The following is a 19,924-nucleotide window of genomic DNA, read 5'->3' as shown; positions in this document are numbered from 1 at the left end:
AGGATAGTGGGTCTAGTGAGAAGCAGGAACTGAAGGATATCCTTATTAGGTGGGAAATTGTGTTAGGGAAATTAATGGGACTGAAGGCTGATAAATCCCCGGGGCCTGATAGTCTGCATCCCAGAGTACTTAAGGAAGTGGCCCTCGAAATAGTTGATGCTTTGGTGATCATTTTCCAACAGTCTATCGACTCTGGATCAGTTCCTATGGACTGGAGGGTGGCTAATGTAACACCACTTTTTAAAAAAGGAGGGAGAGAGAAAAAGGGTAATTATAGACTAGTTAGCCTGACATCAGTAGTGGGGAAAATGTTGGAATCAATCATTAAGGATGAAATATTTGGAAAGCAGTGACAGGATCGGTCCAAGTCAGTATGGATTTATGAAAGGGAAATCATGCTTGACAAATCTTCTGGAATTTTTTGAGGATGTAACTAGCAGAGTGGACAAGGGAGAACCAGTGGATGTGGTGTATTTGGACTTTCAAAAGGCTTTTGACAAGGTCCCGCACAAGAGATTGGTGTGCAAAGTCAAAGCGCATGGTATTGGGGGTAATGTACTGGCGTGGATTGAGAACTGGTTGGCAGACAGGAAGCAGAGAGTTCGGATAAACGGTTCCTTTTCAGAATGGCAGGCAGTGACTAGTGGAGTGCCGCAGGGCTCAGTGCTGGGACTCCAGCTCTTTACAATATACATTAACGATTTGGATGAAAGAATTGAGTGTAATCTCTCCAAGTTTGCAGATGACACTAAACTGGGTGATGGTGTGAGCTGTGAGGGGGACGCTAACAGGCCGCAGAGTAACTTGGACAGGTTAGGTGAGTGGGCAAATACATGGCAGATGCAGTCTAATGTAGATAAATGTGAGGTTATCCATTTTGGGAGGAAAAACACGAAGACAGATTATCTGAATGGCGGCAGATTAGGAAAGGGGAGGTGCAACGAGACCTGGGTGTCATGTTCATCAGTCATTGAAGGTTGGCATGCAGGTACAACAGGCGGTGAAGGCGGCAAATGGTATGTTGGCCTTCATAGCTAGGGGATTTGAGTATAGGAGCACGGAGGTCTTACTGCAGTTGTACAGGGCCTTAGTGAGGCCTCACCTGGAATAGTGTGTTCAGTTTTGGTCTCCTAATCTGAGGAAGGACGTTCTTGCTATTGAGGGAGTGCAGCGAAGGTTCAGCAGACTAATTCCAGGGATGGCTAGACCATCATATGAGGAGAGACTGGATCAATTGGGCCTTTATTCACTGGAGTTTAGAAGGATGAGAGGGGATCTCATAGAAACGTTTAAGATTCTGACAGGACTGGACAGGTTAGATGCGGGAAGAATGTTCCCGATGTTGGGGAGGTCCAGAACCAGGGGACATGTCTTAGGCTAAGGGGTCGGCCATTTAGGACTGAGATGAGGAGAAACTTCTTCACTCAGAGAGTTGTTAACCTGTGGAATTCCCTGCCGTAGAGAGTTGTTGATGCCAGTTCATTGGATATATTCAAGTGGGAGTTAGATATGGCCCTCTAGGCTAAGGGGATCAAGGGATATGGAGAGAAAGCAGGAAAGGGGTACTGAGGGAATGATCAGCCATGATCTTATTGAATGGCGGTGCAGACTTGAAGGGCCGAATGGCCTACTCCTGCACCTATTTTCTATGTTTCTATTTTTCAATGATTCGTGGAGGGAGAAGATTGGGCAGACTTTGTAGCCCACTTGAACCAGTACTTTGTGGCCAACAAAGTGGAGAAAGAGGCAGACGCAGTTCGGTGCCGGGCGGTTCTCCTCACGGTTTGCGGTCCGAAAATCTATGGACTCAAAGAATCTCCTCTCGCCCTGAAATCCAACTGTCAAAGACTATGAAACATTTTGTGCTCTAGTATGTGACCATCTCAAGCCAGATGAAGGCATCATCATCTCAAGATATCGATTCTATACGCATGTTCGTTCTGAGGGCCAGGATGTATTGGAATTCGTTGCCGACCTAAGACGTCTAGCTGGACCGTGTAAGTTTGAAACTGCATTGGCAGACATGCTGCGGTACTTCTTTGTAATCGGCATCAACCACGAGGTGATCCTCCTGGTAAGCTACTGGCAGCGGAGACGCTAGATTTGAGCAAGGCCATCATGATTGCCCAATCATGCAAGATGATGGACAAAAGCTTAGAACAGATATCATTGAAAAATCGGAACTCGACAAGTACTGTAAACAAGAGCTACATATGGCAGGGCCTACCCAACGGTGTACGTGAAACCTGTAGCTGCTTAAAGTCCGCCAATAGGAATGAATCCGATATCACCGTGTTGGCGTTGTGGTGGAAATCATCGGCATCATCAGTGTCGGTTTAAACAGTATGGCCCCAAGTTTCCACATGATTTGCTCCTGATTTTTAGGAGCAACTGGTGTAGAACGGAGTATCTTAGAAATCGGAATTCTCGTCATTTAGTTTGCTCCAGTTCTAGTCAGTTAGAACAGTTTCACTTTGGAACAGAATTCTTTTTTCAAAAGGGGGCGTGTCCAGCCACTTACGCCTGTTTTCAAAGTTTCGTCAGTGAAAACTTACTCCAAACTAACTTAGAATAGAATTAGTGAAGATTTTTGTACGCTCGAAAAACCTTGTCTACACTTTAGAAAATCAGGCGTAGATTACAAATCAGGAGTAGGAAATGGTGGGGGGGGAGGGTTTAAAGGGAAGTTTACAAACATTAAACACTTCAGTTTTACAAATAAAGAGCCATCATCAATAATAAATGATAAATAAATCAATAAATCAACCAATAAATCAATCAAAAAAAATTAATAAGAAATAAAACATTTTTTAAATCAATAAATAAAACATTTCCTACTTACCGACTGCAGCACCGGGAGCCCTCCAACAGCGTGCTGGAATGCCCCCCCCCCCCCCTCAGTGTGTCTCTGTCAGTGTCTCTATCTCTCTGTCTGTCAGTGTCTGTGTTTCTGACAGCGAGGGGAGGGGGAGGAGGGGGGAAGCAGAGGAAGGGAAGGGGGAGGGATGGGGGGGAGGGGGGAGAAGGGAGATGGGGGGGGGAGAAAGGAGATGGGGGCGGAAGGAGATTGGGAGGTGGGAAGGAGATTGGGAGGTGGGGGGAAAGGAGAAGGGGGAGGGAGGCTGAACGGGCCGGGCCCGAGACTTCGGGCAGGACCCGTCCCCAGCACCAGATTTACAGGTAGGTGGCGTTGGGTCGAGTCGGGGGGGTGGTGGGTGGGAGGGAGGTCGGTTTGGTTCGGGTCGGGGGGAGGGAGAGGGAGGTCAGGTCGGGGGGAGGGAGGTCAGGTCGGATCCAGTCCGGGGGCGGGGGGGTGTGGGGGGGGGAACGGGAGTCGGGTCGTGGTCGGTGTCGGGTCCGGTCCGGAGGCCGGTGGGGGCGGTGGGGGCAGCGGGAGTCGGGTCGGGTCCAGTCGGGGGGTGGGGGGGGAGCGGGAGTCAGGTCGGTGTCGGGTCCGGTCCGGGGCGGGGGGGGGGGAGCGGGAGTCGGGTCAGTGTCGGGTCCGGTCCGGAGGCGGGAAGCGGGAGTCGAGTCGGGTCGGGAGGAAGCAGGAGCTGGCCATGGGAGGAGCCTTATTCATGCAGCCCCAGTGAGGCCATTCGGCCAGGGCTAGGGGCTGTGTGCTTCGGCCCCTCCCACACAGTTTTGGGCGCCTGGAGCTACTGCACTTGCGCCCCCACTATGGCGCGCATGTGCAAAGGTCCCGGCACTGTTTTCAGCGCAGGGACCTGGCTCCGCCCCCTACAGCTCCTGCTGCGCTGCGCCGAGGGCCAGAGGACCTGCAGGGAGGTGGAGAATCTGGAGGGTTTTTTTAGGCGCACTTTGTGGCGCGAAAAATGGGCATCCAGGTCGGGACTGCGCCGTTCTAGGCGCGGCTCGAAACTTGGGCCCTATATTTGTAAAGGCTGTTCGAGAGTGGGGCATCTCCAGCGCATGTGTCCGTAACTGAGTAAACGTGCTGCGACACAACACATGGAGGATGACCACCAGTCTAGCGCGGATCCAGATATGCAATCAGAGATACCAGTGGAGGAAGTGTATGGATTGTATTTGTTCCTAACAAAGAGCCAACCGATAATGATTAATGTAAAATTTAATGGTGTGCCGGTATCGATGGAATTGGATACGGGTGCGAGTCAATTAATAATGAGCCAGAGGACATTCGACAGGCTGTGGGATACTAAGGCTGTGAGGCCGAAGCGGAGTCCAGTCAATGCCAAGTTGCATATGTACACTAAAGAACTCATAACGGTGATTGGCAGTGCAGTAATCAAGATGTCGTATGATAGTGCGGTTCACGGTTTACCGTTATGGATTGTTCCAGGCAACGGTCCAACGCTGTTCGGCAGGAACTGGTTGGAAAAAATCAAATGGAACTGGAACGCGATCAAAGCATTTTCGTCAGAGGAGGATATACCATGTGCTCAAGTGCTGAGCAAGTTCCCCTCGCTGTTTAAACCAGGCATTGGCAATTTCATGGGAGCCAAGGTGCAGATTCATGTGGACTCGGATGCAAGACTTGTCCATCATCGGGCAGTTCCGTACATGATGAGGGAGAAGCTCGAAATCGAACTGGACAGACTCCAGCATGAAGGGATCATATCACCAGTTGAATTTAATGAATGGGTCAGCCCCATTGTTCCCGTGTTGAAAAGTGATGGCACTATCAGGATTTGTGGCGACTACAACCGAGTTTTGAAACAGGATCAATACTCGCTACCAAAGGCTGATGACCTGTTTGCAATGCTAGCTGGGGGGAAGTCATTCACAAAACTGGATCTGACGTTGGCCTACATGAAACAGGAGCTGGTTGACATGTCGAAGAAACTTACATGCATCAACACTCATAAAGGACTGTTTATCTACAACAGGTGCCCTTTTGGAATTCTCTCAGGGGTTGCTGCCATATTTCAGAGAAACATGGAGAGTCTACTGAAGTCCGTTCCCAGAATCGTCATGTTCCAAGATGACATACTGGTCACAGGTCGTGACTCCGCCGAACATCTGAACAACCTGGAAGAGATTCTACATCGTCTGGACAAGGTGGGACTCAGACTGAAAAGCTCGAAGTGCGTCTTCATGGCACCGGAAGTCGAATTCCTAGGGAGGAAAATTGCTACTGACAGTATCAGGCTTACAGACTTGAAAACCAAGGTCATCAAAAATGCACCCAAACCTCATAAGAACATAAGAATTAGGAACAGGAGTAGGCCATCTAGCCCCTCGAGCCTGCTCCGCCATTCAACAAGATCATGGCTGATCTGGCCGTGAATTCTCAATGTGATGGAGCTGCATTTGTTCCTTGGTCTACTCAACTACTTCGGTAATTTCTTACCTAGATTGAGCACCTTATTAGAGCCACTGAACATGCTGCTAAGAAAAGGCGACAACTGGGTTTGGGGTGCTTCTCAAGATAGAGCTTTTGAGAAAGCTACTCATCTGCTTTGCTCCAACAAGCTGCTGGTACATTAGGATCCGTGTAAGCGTCTAGTATTGGCCTGTGATGCTTCGTCATATGGAGCTGGTTGCATGCTCGAACAAGCTAATGAGTCGGGCAAATTACAATCTGTTGCATATGCTTCAAAAATTTTGGCAAAGGCGGAAAGAGCCTACTGCATGGTAGAAAAAGAAGCACTAGCCTGTGTGTATGGGGTTAAAAAGATGCATCAGTACCTGTTTGGTCTTTGGTTTGAACTGGAAACAGATCACAAGCCACTCATTTCATTGTTTTCGGAAAACAAAGGTATCAATACCAATGCGTCGTCCCGCATCCAGAGGTGGGTGCTGACATTATCTGCCTATGATTATGTCATTTGCCATAGACCTGGCACTGAGAATTGTGCCGATGCATTGAGCCGTCTGCCGTTGCCCACTCCGGAGGTGGAAACGCCTCAACCGGCAGACCTACCGTTAGTCAGGGATGCTTTTGAAAGTGAAGGAACCCTGTCACGGCCCAACAACTTAAGACCTGGATCAGCCAGGACCCGATATTATCGGTTGTGAAACGTTATATCTTTGGTGGTGATTGGTCTGCCATACCCAAGCAAATGTGTGAGGAAACCAAACCTTACATCCGTCACAAAGACGAACTATCCATTCAATCAGATTGTACACTGTGGCGTAATCGTGACGTTATGCCCAAGAAAGGCAGAGAGAAATTTGTGCATGATCTATATCGCTTGCATCCCGGTATTGTCATGATGAAAGCCATTGCCAAGTCTCATGTATGGCTGGCCTGGAATTGACTCTGATCTGGAATCATGTGTGCATCAGTGCAACACTTGCATGCAGCTTAGTAAAGCACCAGTGGAATCACCGCTGAATCTGTGGTCGTGGCCATCTAAACCATGGTCCAGGATCCATATCACGTTATCCAGCGCATCCACAGCTACCATTGAGAGCCTTCGTGTCATGTTTGCTACGCATGGTCTGCCTGACATCATTGTAAGTGACAACGGATCTTGCTTCAACAGTATAGAGTTTCAAGAGTTCATGAAACTCAATGGTATCAAACATGTGAGGTCAGCACCATTCAAACCCACATCCAATGGACAAGCAGAGCATGCGGTTCAAATCATCAATCAGAGTATCAAATGTGTAACCCAAGGTTCGCTGCAAACTCGCTTGTCATGCATATTGCTTAGTTACAAGGCAAGACCCCACACGCTTACCGGAGTCTCCCCTGCTGAACTATTGATGGAGAGGCCTCAAGACCAGGCTCTCTCTCGTCCACCCCGACTTGAATAATCGTGTTGAATACAGACATCAAAGTCAGCAAGGATATCATGAATGTGCTACTGTGTCACGCGACATTTCTATCAATGATCCTGTGTATATACTGAAATATGGTCAAGGTCCCAAATGGATCGCTGGTACTGTTATGGCCAAGGAGGGCAACAGAGTGTTTATCGTTAAGCTCATGAATGGGCAGACATGCAGGAAACATGTCGATCAGATAAAGCTGCGGCACACGGATGAACCGGAACAGTCTGAGGAAGACACAATCAGTGACCAACCAACCTACCCTCAGTCATCAGAGGACTCCGCTGTCATCAATGAATCTGGACTTTCAATCCCTGACATGGTCAATGAATCTGGACTTTCAATCCCTGACATGGTCAATGAATCTGGACTTTCAATCCCTGACATGGTCATTGCCACTCACATAAGATCGGCTACCCAGCCCCCAGTCATAACAGACAAAGAACGCTCGCCCAAGGCTGGAGTTGAACTGAGACGTTCAACTCGGGAGCGGAAAGCCCCGGACCATCTCAATTTGTAAAAAGACCATTACTAATATCTTAAAAGGGGATATTATCATGTATGTATGCTTGGGTTTACTAACCACCAGGTGGCGCCACTGTCGGAGGTCATTGGGCTGTGCGCACGTGTGTGCAGCCCAGGTATAAAAGGCCAGCCATCTTGTAATGTAATCACTTTGGGTCCTTATAAAGTAGAGCCAGGTTTGTACCTGTTCGGAGTTTACAGTATTCCGTCTATTGAGTTATTGCATACACAACAAATAGGCGATTACATTAGTGAAGCTTATGCTTGGGGTCCAGAGAGATGGGGAATTTCACTGAGGTATATTAAGTATTGTGCAAGATGAACCCAGAGTATTGCTTTGAGATAAGCCAGGTCGGTAAGACACAGGCATAAATTTTAATTGGTGAGAAGTACATTTTAAACATTTCAAATATGTCATCTTTTCTATTATAAATTCCTGTGTCCACATTTATCATGCAAACTGTCCATTAAAACTTGTCACACTGTAATTACACCTCCCACCAATGGGGGTTCTGCAAGGTGTATGGAAATATAAAAATTACAGCAGAATGTGCATCCTCTGTAAACTTGAGCTGATCCAAAACTCTCCTGCCCGTATTCAAACTCACACCAAGTCCCATCACACCTGTGCTAGCTGACCTACATTGGCTCCTGGTCCGAAAATGCCTCGATTTAAAAATTCTCATCCTTGTTTTCAAATCCCTCCATGAACTTGCACCTCTGCATCTCTGTAATCTCCTCTAGCCCAACAACCCTCCAAGATCTCCCAATTCTGGCCCCTTATGCATCACCAATTTCCTTCACCCCTCACTTGGCAGCCCTGCCATCAGCTTCTAGGCCCCAAGCTCTGGAATTCCCTCCATAAACCTTTCCACCTCTCCCTCCTCCTTTATAGCGCTCCTTAAAACCTGCCTCTTTGACAAGATTATGGTCACTTCTCCTAATATCTTTATATGTTACATTGTGTCTAATTTTGTTTGGTAACGTTCCTGTGAAGTACCATGGGACATTTTACTATGTTAAAAGCACAACATTAATACAAGTTGTTGTTGTCGAACTTAAAATGGGGACTGAATTAAGTCTTGTGTAGCCTGGTCCAATTATCTCCTGCCTCAAACCCTATTTCACCTGAAGACTACACTTGGTTTTGATTTCCCATGTGCAACACCACGGGAGATCAACTAGTATTAGCAAACATTCTTATGTTGAAAGCCCGTGTGATAAGAACATAAGAATTAGGAACAGGAGTAGGCCATCTAGCCCCTCGAGCCTGCTCCGGCACTCAACAAGATCATGGCTGATCTGGCCGTGGACTCAGCTCCACTTACCCGTCCGCTCCCCATAACCCTTAATTCCCTTATTGGTTAAAAATCTATCTATCTGTGATTTGAATACATTCAACGAGCTAGCCTCAACTGCTTCCTTGATGCACCATCTAATGCAGTGGTGTTCTAACAGCTATTAGAGATATTCAGAGATATTAGAAAAATGCAGCTGGATGTTCAGTTGGGTGAGCTGCAATCCTGTGGGCATGAGCATTGATGGGTCAAATGCCCTTTTCTCATCCTAGAGTATTGTCTTAATGTTCTTACAGCCATTGGTGCAGAACATTTTTTCCACTTTTGGTATGAAACCCAGTGTCTATGTCAAGCACTTCCAAATCGTGTACAGCATGGGTAGAATAACTCTCCCTCTGCTCTAATATTTCCTTATGAAGCTTGGTGTGAAATTTTGTTTGATAACGTTCCTGTGAAGTGCCTTGCAATGGTTTACTATGTTAAAGGTATTATATAAATACAAGTTATTGATGTTGTACAGACAAAAATGACGGATATAAAAAGATCTACTGGTCCATCATGCCTATCACATATAGTCATGATACCTGGTGCATCACACTACAGATAGTCCCTATCCACCATTAAAAGTAACTTAGATTTTCAAATCCTTTCTGTGGAAAAATGATCAAAACATCTTAAGATGTGGCGCTTCATTTATCCCACCTAGTACCATATTAAAAAGATTCTACTCACGTCCATCTCTTGTTTGTGCTCACTGACCATGGAACTAATCTGTTGTTGGAAATTCTCTCCCATTGACTTTTTCTCTCGGTCACATTTATTTTGCATCAAGTTCGCTGTTGGACAGAATAGATACTTCATTCGAACATTGCCATGTTGAATGCAACAGTGCGTAACAGCAGCTATGTAGCATATGGAGACAAACCTGTAATTTTTCCCACTTTTGTAGTTTGAGGTGTTGATAATGTCAGCCTTCACTCAGTAATAACACATTTGCCTCTGGGTCAGAAGGTTGTGGGTCCAGACCTTACTGCAGACTTGAGTGCATAATCTAAGCCTCAGTCATGCATTACCGAGGAATAATTACATTTCAAATAAGATGTTAAACTGAGGCCTTGTTTGCCTGTTCATGGCTTTGTTCAAAAAAGAGCAGGGGAGTTCCCCCGGTGTGCTGGCGATCATTCATCCTTCAACCAACACCACGAAAAACGTTAACTGGTAATATATTTTATTTGCTGTTTGTGAGACTTTGCATTTGTCTACCGAATAACAGTAACTACGCTTCAAACGTTCTTTATTGGTTGTGAAGCCCATTGGGACGTCCTGAGGGCATGAAAGGTGCTATATAACTGCGTTATTTTTACCTTTCTAATTTGTATTTCAGGTATGCTCTTTTATCTTTTCCCCAAAGCCATGTCTTCTCTGCGGCCTCTTGTAACTGCCTCCAGACAGATGGATCTTCCCACCATGCAAGAGAAGCATCTGGATCCAGTTCATTTCCTTTCTCTCCCAGCAGCGCGGCTGAGATAGGACACTCACTTTGTGCTGATTCACAGGCATGAAACAATATCCTAGCCATCTGTGGCAGGGTGCATTGGAGCACTAACACACCACCACATCACTTGGCTGCAAAACTACTTGTCCTCGGTGTTATGTGTGTAAGCACTCTCGTAATGACTCCACGAAGTAAGGTATTGTACTTGAACTGTTGTGACCTTAGTCCTTTTATTGTAGCTCCTGAGTGCGGATACAGTGATGTGAGCTCCCTTTTATACTTGGTTACCTGCAGTGTGCAGGTGACCCTTAGGTCTCTACCAGTAGCATCCTCTGGTAGTGCAGGTATAGTGTATACAGTGTGAAGATACATTTAGTGGTCTAATATTACAGTACATACATTATACATACACAACATCACTCCCCCCCCTAAGCACTGTGTGCTCTGGCCCTCGGCTTGAGTGCCCAAAGCCCTTGCACTTTGTCTGTGCTTGGGAATGGCTCTCTCCCTGTAGATCCCCAAGTCCTTATTGCCACAACATTGGGAATGGTCTGCCGTGGGCAGTTGGAGGTTGTGGTGAGGATTGTGTGGGTTCTGGGTGTGATCCATTTGTGTCCATGGCTACATACATCCATTTTCCTCCCCCATACATAGACCATGTGTGTGGCTCAATATCTGCATTGGCGTACATGTACATATAATAAAGAATAGGATTAGTTGCATCACTGTTTTTGGGTTCAGCAGTAGTGGAACAAGTACATATTACAGGTAAGGTACATATGTGGTATTACAGTTTTACCCCTGGGGTGTGGGTGCAGGTGGGCGAGGACGCTTGTTTCAGAGCAACCAGACTGCCAGCTGGGTGGGCTCGGATTGCTCACCGTTACCTAGTGGTGGGCAGAGCCACAGGAATGTGTGGCCTCCCTGTCCTCTTTTGAGGGCTGCAGGGTCGGTGGTGGGAATCTGGTCATCCCAGGTCCTGTCGGGAGGGCTGGAGGGTGCTAGCCTCTTGCTCCCGGTGCTGGCCCTGGTGACCTGAGGGGTAGGGTCGACCTGGGGCAGTGGTGGTGCCTGTGCCGTCCATTGATCGCTGGCTCTGCAGTGGGTATGCTCCCTCTGTGTGTGTGGCCACACTCCCTGGGACATCACATTGGTCCAGGAAGCGTAGGCTACATGATCGGGTAGCCCGCTGGACCTGGGTGCTTCCCATGGGAGGTTGCCCTTAGTTTTGTCGGCGTACCTGTAGAACCTGGCATCACACATCATTTCATCATTTGCATTCATGATACATTGGCTCCGACCGCAATCAGCCGACTCGACATTGTTAGTTGTCTTTACAAATTCGCATTTGTCAATTACATCTCTTTCCTGTGTAGTATCGGCATTTAGATACTTGCATTTGTTAATTACATCTTTTTCATTAGTATCACTGGCATCGCTGTACAAAGAATGGAACTGTCCCTTTAATTGTGCTGGGTGGCCGGTCTCTTTTAAGAGGGTATTGCAATCTTTACCCCAATCCGGTTCGCTGCTCACCATTGTTGTACCCTCCACACTGCTCCTCGTGGTCTTGTTCCGGCCATCTTGATTTCAGGTGCGGGTGCCATCTTCTTTCTCTCCACGAGGTAGGCTGAGTTAATCCTATTCTCCCCAGGTTCTGCCACGGAAGCCGGGAATTTACCTTCTGCACGATCTTCTTCCTTCGGAGTCCTGCCACTGGAGCCCGGAAGGTGAGGGCTGGTCGTTTGGGTTGGATCATCTCACCGTTGGGTTGTGCGGTCTGTGTCGTCGCCACAGTCGAGTCGGACGGTAGGATCTTCAGGTGCTGTGATGGATCCAAATTTAGGGCCGCGTAGGACGTCGATCGCTGGGGCCTGGAGGCTTTCCCAGCTCCAACAGATTTGGATTTGTTTCATCCATCTTTTTCCCAGCAGCATTGGACCATCACCAGCAACAATCCATAAAGGTAGCTTGTGCCTCACGCCGCCATAGGATACCTGGACATCCACGCTGCCAACGACTGGGATGGTGTCGTTTGTGTAGGTGAGCAGCTTCACCTGGATTGGGAGCATTTTAGGTAGTTCGGCGGGATTGTCCCAGAGTTTCTCGAAGGCCGCCTGATTCATCAGCGATTGGCTCGCCCCTGTGTCGATCTCCATCGAGACTGGAACACCATTGATTTCAACTTCCATTTTCAACGGGGAACTCTCGGTGGAGCAGGTATACACTCCGTACACCTCTTCCTGGGGCTAAGCTGCCTCATAGACTCTCTCTTCGTCTTCATCAGCGCTGGAGCCCGGGTGATTGGCCAACTCTTCAGCGACTCGATGAGTAAAGTTTCTTCTACACATTCGCTGGAGATGACCTTTAGTGTTACAGCCTTTGCAAGTATAGTCCTTGTATCGGCACTGGTGGGCCCTGTGATTTCCTCCACAGCAGCAGCATGGGGCTGGCCGGTTGGCTCCATGTGGCAGACTCAGGGTTGTAGGACTCTGGGTAGCAGCCTTGCATCTGAAAGGTGCCATTCGGTTCCCGGTACTTGCCGGGTTAGAGTCATAGGGGTGAGTCATCAGCCTCTTGGAATCGCAGGCTGAGATCATGAAAGTCTGGCTCACTTTAATTGCCTTCTGCAGGGTGACCATAGTGTCCTCAGAGAGGAGGCCCTCATAGCCGATTCCAGTAACAAAGATGTCCCTCAGTGCTTCGGTGAGGTGGTCACCAAAATCACATGGTGCAGCCATTTGTCTCACGTCTGCAGCATATTTTGCGATTTCTTGGCCTTCGGGCCGCCAGTGGGTGTAGAACCGGTGTCTGGCTGTGAGGATGCTCTCTTTAGGTTTGAGCTGTTCCTGTATTATTGTTACGAGCTCTGCGTACGTTTTGGTTGTTGACTTCGCTGGGGCTAGCAGATCCCTGACGAGGCCATGGACAGTGGGCCCACAACTGCTCAGTAGGATAGCTCTGCGCTTATCAGCCAGCGAGGTTGGGTCGTCCCCGCCAGGTCATTTGCAATGAAAAAGTGTTCGAGCCTTTCCACAAAGGCATCCCAATCTTCTCCATCAGCGAATAGTTGAAAGTTGCTAAGGTTAACCATTTTGCACGTGGCAATTCGGAATCTCGTCGCCAGTTGTTGTGTGTAAGCACTCTAGTAATGACTCCACGAGGTAAGGTATTGTACTTGAACTGTTGTGACCTTCGTCCTTTTATTGTAGCTCCTGAGTGAGGGTACAGTGATGTGAACTCTCTTTTATACTTGGTTACGTGCAGTGTGCAGGTGACCCTCTGGTGGTGCAGGTATGGTGTATACAGTGTGAAGATAATTTCAGTGGTCTAATGTTACATTATACCTATACAACACTCGGTGTAACAACTTATAACTTGCATGCTTGGGGGTGGGGGAAGCATTTATATTATGACTATCACAACCTCAAGACACCCCAAAGCACTTTATAACCAATTAAATTGTAATATAGGAAGCAGCTAATTTGCAGCTCCCACAAGCAGCAATGAAGTAATGACCAGATGATCTGTTTTTAGTGATATTAGTTGAGGAATCAATATTGGCCAGGACACTGGGGAGAACTCCCCTGATCATCCTCGAAAAATCCTGTCCACCTGAGAGGGCCGCGGATTAACATACTATGGATGTGAATCCCTGCTCAATGCTGTCTTGTATTCCAATGTGCCACACCACCACATAACTATCTACATTTTTGCAAAGCACATCATGAAATTTTTGGTAAGTTTTCTGAGGAATGGAAGACATTTTGGTTCTGGACCCCCACCGTCTGCATTGAGAACTCGGAGGTCAGCTATTCCACTGTCAGTTGCAGAATAAAGCTCTTCCCATGCTCAGCCCCACAATGTGCCTCAGCCAAGCCTCAGAAGAGCACTCCCTACTTCCCCCATTTCCCACTGATATCTCAACAGTTACTCTACTGAAGCAGTCACTCACTCTGTAAAACCAGTTCCAGTTTCTTCTCTATTTCATTCTTTTCTTTCATTTCCCTTTCTTTCTGTAACCAGCTTTCATTCAATTCCTCAATGATAGATTCCTGCATTTAAAAAAAAAACATGTCGATATTGTTGGGAATAAATTCAAAAATACTCCGAATTTGAGTAATTTCCATTCGTAATACAGGTATGAAAAATAATACGATACAAACATTAACTCCACTGATCTTCAGGTCACCGATGAGGCCTCTGGTTTTCTAAATGAGCCATAATACACTAATACAGGGGTGTTGACTGCACACACAATCTGCAAACTTAACTTCTCCCTCTAGCGTGAAGACATCTCCCACCAGCGGTAACTATTTGGCTGCTAAGTGGAGAAAACTTGGGTAAATTCAGATTTTAGATTTGAATTCAGCTTTACCTCTATGGATGGATGGGTTTTAAAACACTTGGACACACTTCCAGGCATTGGTGAAATGTTCTGACAGCAGATTCCCACTGCTCGAGTATACATAAAATAGGAGAAGTAGGCATTTCTTTCATCCATTAGGTGTCAGCTGTGGCTCAGTGGGTAGTACTCTCGCCTCTGAGTCCGAGAGTTGTGGTTTCAAGCCCCACTCCAGGTACTTGAGCCTAAAATATAGACTGTACACTCCCAGTGCTGCACTATCGGAGGTGCCTTATTTCGGATGAGATGTTAAACCGAGGCCCCATCTGTCGACTCAGGTGGATGTAAAAGATCCCATGGCACTATTTCAAAATAGAGCCAGAGGCATTATCCCAGGTGTCCTGGCCAACATTCCCTCAACCAACAGCTAAAAACAGAATATCTGGTCATTACCACAGTGCTGTTGTCCAGGTCTTGGACTGGTTCATTATCTGAGGAATTGCAAATGAACACTGCGCAATCATCAGTAAACATCCTCACTTCTGACCTTATGGTAGAGGGTCATTGACGAAGCAGCTGAAGAAGGTTGGGCCTAGGAACTCAGGCAATGATGTCCTCAGGCTGAGATGATTGGCCTCCAACAACCACATTCCTCTTCCTTTCCTCTAGGTATGACTCCAGCCAGTGGAGAGTTTCCCCCGATTCCCATTGACTAGGGTTACTTTTGGTGCATTAAACCGGTGCAGTTCAATACACTTTGTGCCCAGAAAACAGTTCGATGCTCTTCCCCGAGGGAAGTGGAGTGGAGAAGAACTCAGTCCAGAGTCACATGTGGTTATTGTGCAACACAGGGAGTGGCAGGCAGGGACCCTAGTTTAGCCCTCACTAAGAGTGAGACATCATAACTGCATCACACACTGTGAAAGCATTACTGGAAAATATCACTTGTGGAGCTCTTGGGTGCAAGGGAAGCTGAAGATCTCAGACCAAATTTGGGGATGGACTGTGAAAAAACACTTGGGATGTAGGAAACTACAGCCCTTTAAGTCATGCATCAATAAGATTAAACAAACAATTTTCAGATGAAAGAGATCCCTGCTGGTCAAAGCTTTATCATGATTTAATATTTAGTTCCTTATTTTATTTTTTGTGTGCATCTGTTTAATGTTGATACTGGATATGCACAAGCTAAAAGGAAAGGCCAGTTTCCCTCTTAAACTTGTTATCCAATGTTATATAGAAAATCAAAAACCATCTTTTTCAAGAAAGGTCACTATAACATGCACCGAGACTGGAAAATGGAGTGTCAAGCCTTTTGGGGAGGGGGTTGGGGGAGGGATATAGCAGCAGGAAACTCGAGCACATAGTCTTGGTGAACACTCTGCTGCAGCCATGAAGTGCTGCTGAAGGTGTCACTTTGTAGATGAAATGTTGCATTGAGGCTCCATCTGTCTATTCAGAGGTGACGTAAAATTTAATATCATCATCCTTGTCTTCACATCTCTCTATGGTCCCCTTAACTTCCTGTCCTTCCTACACCTTTTAGTCTTCCGATTCAGGCCTCTTGTGCATCCCACTCTTCATTCACCCACCATTGGTGGCTGTGCCTTCACCTATCTAGGCCCTGATTTCTGACATTCCCTCCCTATCTCTCCAAAAACAGACTAAATAGCCACTAATCCCAATGTCACTGATAGGACTTCATTGGTGCATAATAGCTTCAGAATAGTTAACTACAGAATAGTCACTGCACCCCAACAGTAACTTGTTGTCTGTACCACAGACATTTCAACAGCATAAAGCACTATATAAATTCAAGTATTATAATATCTTACCTTATAAGATTCAAATGCAGCTTGTGCATTTTCAAACTGACTCTGTAGCTCACCTGTGGAACAAAAGAAGAGAGGATTATTTTCCACTGACAAAGGTCACTCAAGGACACAGGGTAGGTCAGCAGGACCGTACATCAGACTGGTCCAGGCACCCCGTGCTCTGTATATCAGACTGGTCCAGGTACCCCGTGCTCTGTATATCAGACTGGTCCAGATACCCCGTGCTCTGTATATCAGAAAGGTCCAGATGCCCCGTGCTCTGTATATCAGACTGGTCCAGATACCCCGTGCTCTGTATATCAGACTGGTCCAGGTACCCCATGCTCTATATATCAGAAAGGTCCAGACACCCTGTGCTCTATATATCAGAAAGGTCCAGATACCCCGTGCTCTGTATATCAGAAAGGTCCAGATACCCCATGCTCTGTATATCAGACTGGTCCAGATACTCCGTGCTCTGTATATCAGACTGGTCCAGATACTCCGTGCTCTGTTTATCAGAAAGGTCCAGATACCCCATGCTCTGTATATCAGACTGGTCCAGGTACCCTGTGCTCTGTATATCAGAAAGGTCCAGATACCCCGTGCTCTGTATATCAGACTGGTCCAGGTACCCTGTGCTCTGTATACCAGAAAAGTCCAGATACCCCGTGCTCTGTATATCAGACTGGTCCAGGTACCCCATGCTCTGTATATCAGAAAGGTCCAGATACCCCGTGCTCTGTATATCAGACTGGTCCAGGTACCCCATGCTCTGCATATCAGACTGGTCCAGGTACCCCATGCTCTGCATATCAGACTGGTCCAGGTACCCCATGCTCCATATATCAGACTGGTCCAGGTACCCCGTGCTCTGTATATCACACTGGTCCAGACACCCCGTGCTCTGTAGATCAGACTGGTCCAGGCACCCTGTGCTCTGTAGATCAGACTGGTCCAGGCACCCCGTGCTCTGTAGATCAGACTGGTCCAGGCACCCCGTGCTCTGTATATCAGACTGGTCCAGACACCCCGTGCTCTGTAGATCAGACTGGTCCAGGCACCCCATGCTCTGTAGATCAGACTGGTCCAGGCACCCCGTGCTCTATATATCAGACTGGTCCAGACACCCTGTGCTCTGTAGATCAGACTGGTCCAGGCACCCCGTGCTCTGTATATCAGACTGGTCCAGACACCCCGTGCTCTGTAGATCAGACTGGTCCAGGCACCCCGTGCACCCTTTAACAGACTGGTCCAGATACCCCAAGCACTGTATATCGGACTGGTTCATGTCATGTATCCGACATGGCTACTGTTGGTACTATCACAAGGTGTGCCACCAGAGGACACAGCAGTGGGAGACTTGTAGGTTACCTGTACAGGTGTGCCTGGCCTAGTATAAAAGGCAGGCTACCAGGTGTGATCCTCACTTTGAAGTTAACTAATAAAGGACTAAGGTCACTACAGTTCAAGTACAACACATTGCCTTGTGGAGTCATTACTAGAGCATCTAAGGACACAACAGTTCAGATACCCCATGCACAGTATATCAGACTCGTCGAGTAACCCTGTGGACCATATATCAAACTGGTCCAGGTACCCCGCGCACCCTTTAACAGACTAGTCCAGGTACCTCATGCGCTTTATAACAGACTGATGCAGTTACATCATGCACTATATATCAGACTTGTCCAGCTACCCAGTGCACTGTATATCAGACTGGTCCAGGTATCCAGTGCACTGTATATCAGACTGGTCCACATATCCCGTGTACAATATATCAGACTGGTCCAGGTACTCCCTGCACTGTATATCAGAACGCAGCGCGTGTCTGGCTCGTGCTCTGCGATTGTCAGTTTCCCCCCCTCGTGTGTTTGCAAATACCTATTTGATATCATTTCAGTTTTACTGAGGTCGGGGTAACATCGTGGCGGAGGTGCGGCGAGTGTTTTGTGTCGGAGGAGCAGTGAGGGATCATGGCAGAGGTGCAGCGAATGTTTGTGGCGGAGGAGCGGCGAGAGATCGTGACGGAGGTGCGGTGAATGAGGGTACAGACCCCATAAGAGCCGAGGGCAGCATGGGCCTACCCACACTGAGATATGTGTGCACACTAGGTCCATGCAGCAAAAAAGGTCTCCAGTCGTCCTGGTTAACCCTTGCCACTGGATAAAGGCCTAGCTCTGTCAACCCCGTGTGGTGGCTGATGTGCAATGGTCACCACACGTTTAAAAAAAATCCACGCAAAGGCATCTTCCACCCCCTCAATTGGAGTTCAAGATTGGAACATCGGGTCCTTCATTGAAACATCTGTGAACTCATGTGGAAGCAAGTCATCCTTGTTCGAGGGACTGCCTATGATGATGATATCAGACGGGCCCCAATAACCCATGCACCATACATCAGATTGGTCCAGATACTCCATGCACCATATATCAGACTTTTCCAGATACCTCCTCCACAGTATATCAGCATGGTCCAGATACACCATGCACCATATATCAGACTGGTCCATGTACTTCATGCACCATACATCAGACTGGACCATGTACTCCATGCACTGTATATTTGACTGTTCCAGGCACCCCGTGCACTGTATATCACACTGGTTCAGATACCCTCTCCACAGTATATCATATTGGTCCAGGTACCTCCTGCATGGTATATCAAATTAGTGCAGGTACCCCATGCACCATATCAGACTGGTTCTGATACCCCATAAACTTTCTATCAGACTGGTCCAGGTACCCTGTAAACTGTACATCAGACTGGTCCAGGTGCCCCTTGCACCGTATATCAGAGTGGTCCCGATAACCCGTGCACCATATATCAGACTGGTTCTGATACCCCGTAAACTGTCTATCAGACTGGTCCAGATCCCCTTGCACCATATATCAGAGTGGTCCCGATACCCGGTGCACCCTACATCAGATTGGTCAAGGTACCCCATGTACTGTGTATCAGACTGGTCCAGATACCTCCCGCATGGTAGATCAAACTTGTGCTGGTACCCCATGTACCATATATCAAACTTGTCCTGATACCCGATACTCTGTATACCTACCTCGTCTTGGAATACCCTGCATGGTATATCAGACTGGTTCTGATACCCCGTAAACTGTACATCAGAGTGGTCCAGGTACCCCATGCGCTGTATATCAGACTGTTCCAGGTACCTCGTCCACGATTTATCAGACTGGTCCAGGTATCCTGTGCACCGTATATCACACTGGTCCCGATAACCCGTACACCCTATATCAGACTGGTCCAGATCCCTCATGCATTGTATATCAGTCTGATCCCGATAACCCATGCACCGTATATCAGACTGGTCCAGGTTTGTAAGTGGTTTTGCCACTGGTGGTTTCGAATTACCCCTCTTACAATAGTTCTAGATACTGGAATTATAGTCGTGAACAGTAATATCGTCATAGACAAATCTTTTTGGTTTCCATTATCACAATGCTTTTATTCAAGTTAAAACACATCTGCACTCTGTATTACACTACCAGGGTGTGTTTTTACTAACAAACACAGTACAGATACCTGTCTAAACAGGTCCCTAACGTGAAGTACCCATGTCTAAACCACCCCTGCTTGGATTCAAAATTGCACCACTGGATCTGTCCAACAGAATGTACGTACACTTGTGATCCTTGCAAAAACCTCCGCACTAAAGCCCCGAAGG

The 19,924-nt window shown here is 47.3% G+C and overlaps 1 protein-coding gene across 1 annotated transcript in view; it reads right to left on the bottom strand.

Annotated features, from left to right (window-relative positions):
* The window catches only part of LOC139255081 (flagellum-associated coiled-coil domain-containing protein 1-like), a 147,287-nt gene that overhangs the window by 54,536 nt on the left and 72,827 nt on the right, over positions 1 to 19,924 (bottom strand). The window contains exons 9-11 of the mRNA XM_070873870.1: positions 16,261 to 16,313; positions 14,036 to 14,135; positions 9,318 to 9,421 (exon numbers count right to left, since the gene is read on the bottom strand). Of these exons, the coding sequence (XP_070729971.1) occupies positions 9,318 to 9,421; positions 14,036 to 14,135; positions 16,261 to 16,313 (257 nt within the window). The remainder of the gene's footprint in view (positions 1 to 9,317; positions 9,422 to 14,035; positions 14,136 to 16,260; positions 16,314 to 19,924) is intronic.

Source organism: Pristiophorus japonicus, chromosome 3 (assembly GCF_044704955.1).
Source record: "Pristiophorus japonicus isolate sPriJap1 chromosome 3, sPriJap1.hap1, whole genome shotgun sequence".
In the NCBI taxonomy this organism is placed as follows: domain Eukaryota; kingdom Metazoa; phylum Chordata; class Chondrichthyes; family Pristiophoridae; genus Pristiophorus; species Pristiophorus japonicus.
The sequence above is the reverse complement of the archived record's forward strand: the minus strand, read 5'-3'. Positions and strand labels throughout refer to the sequence as shown.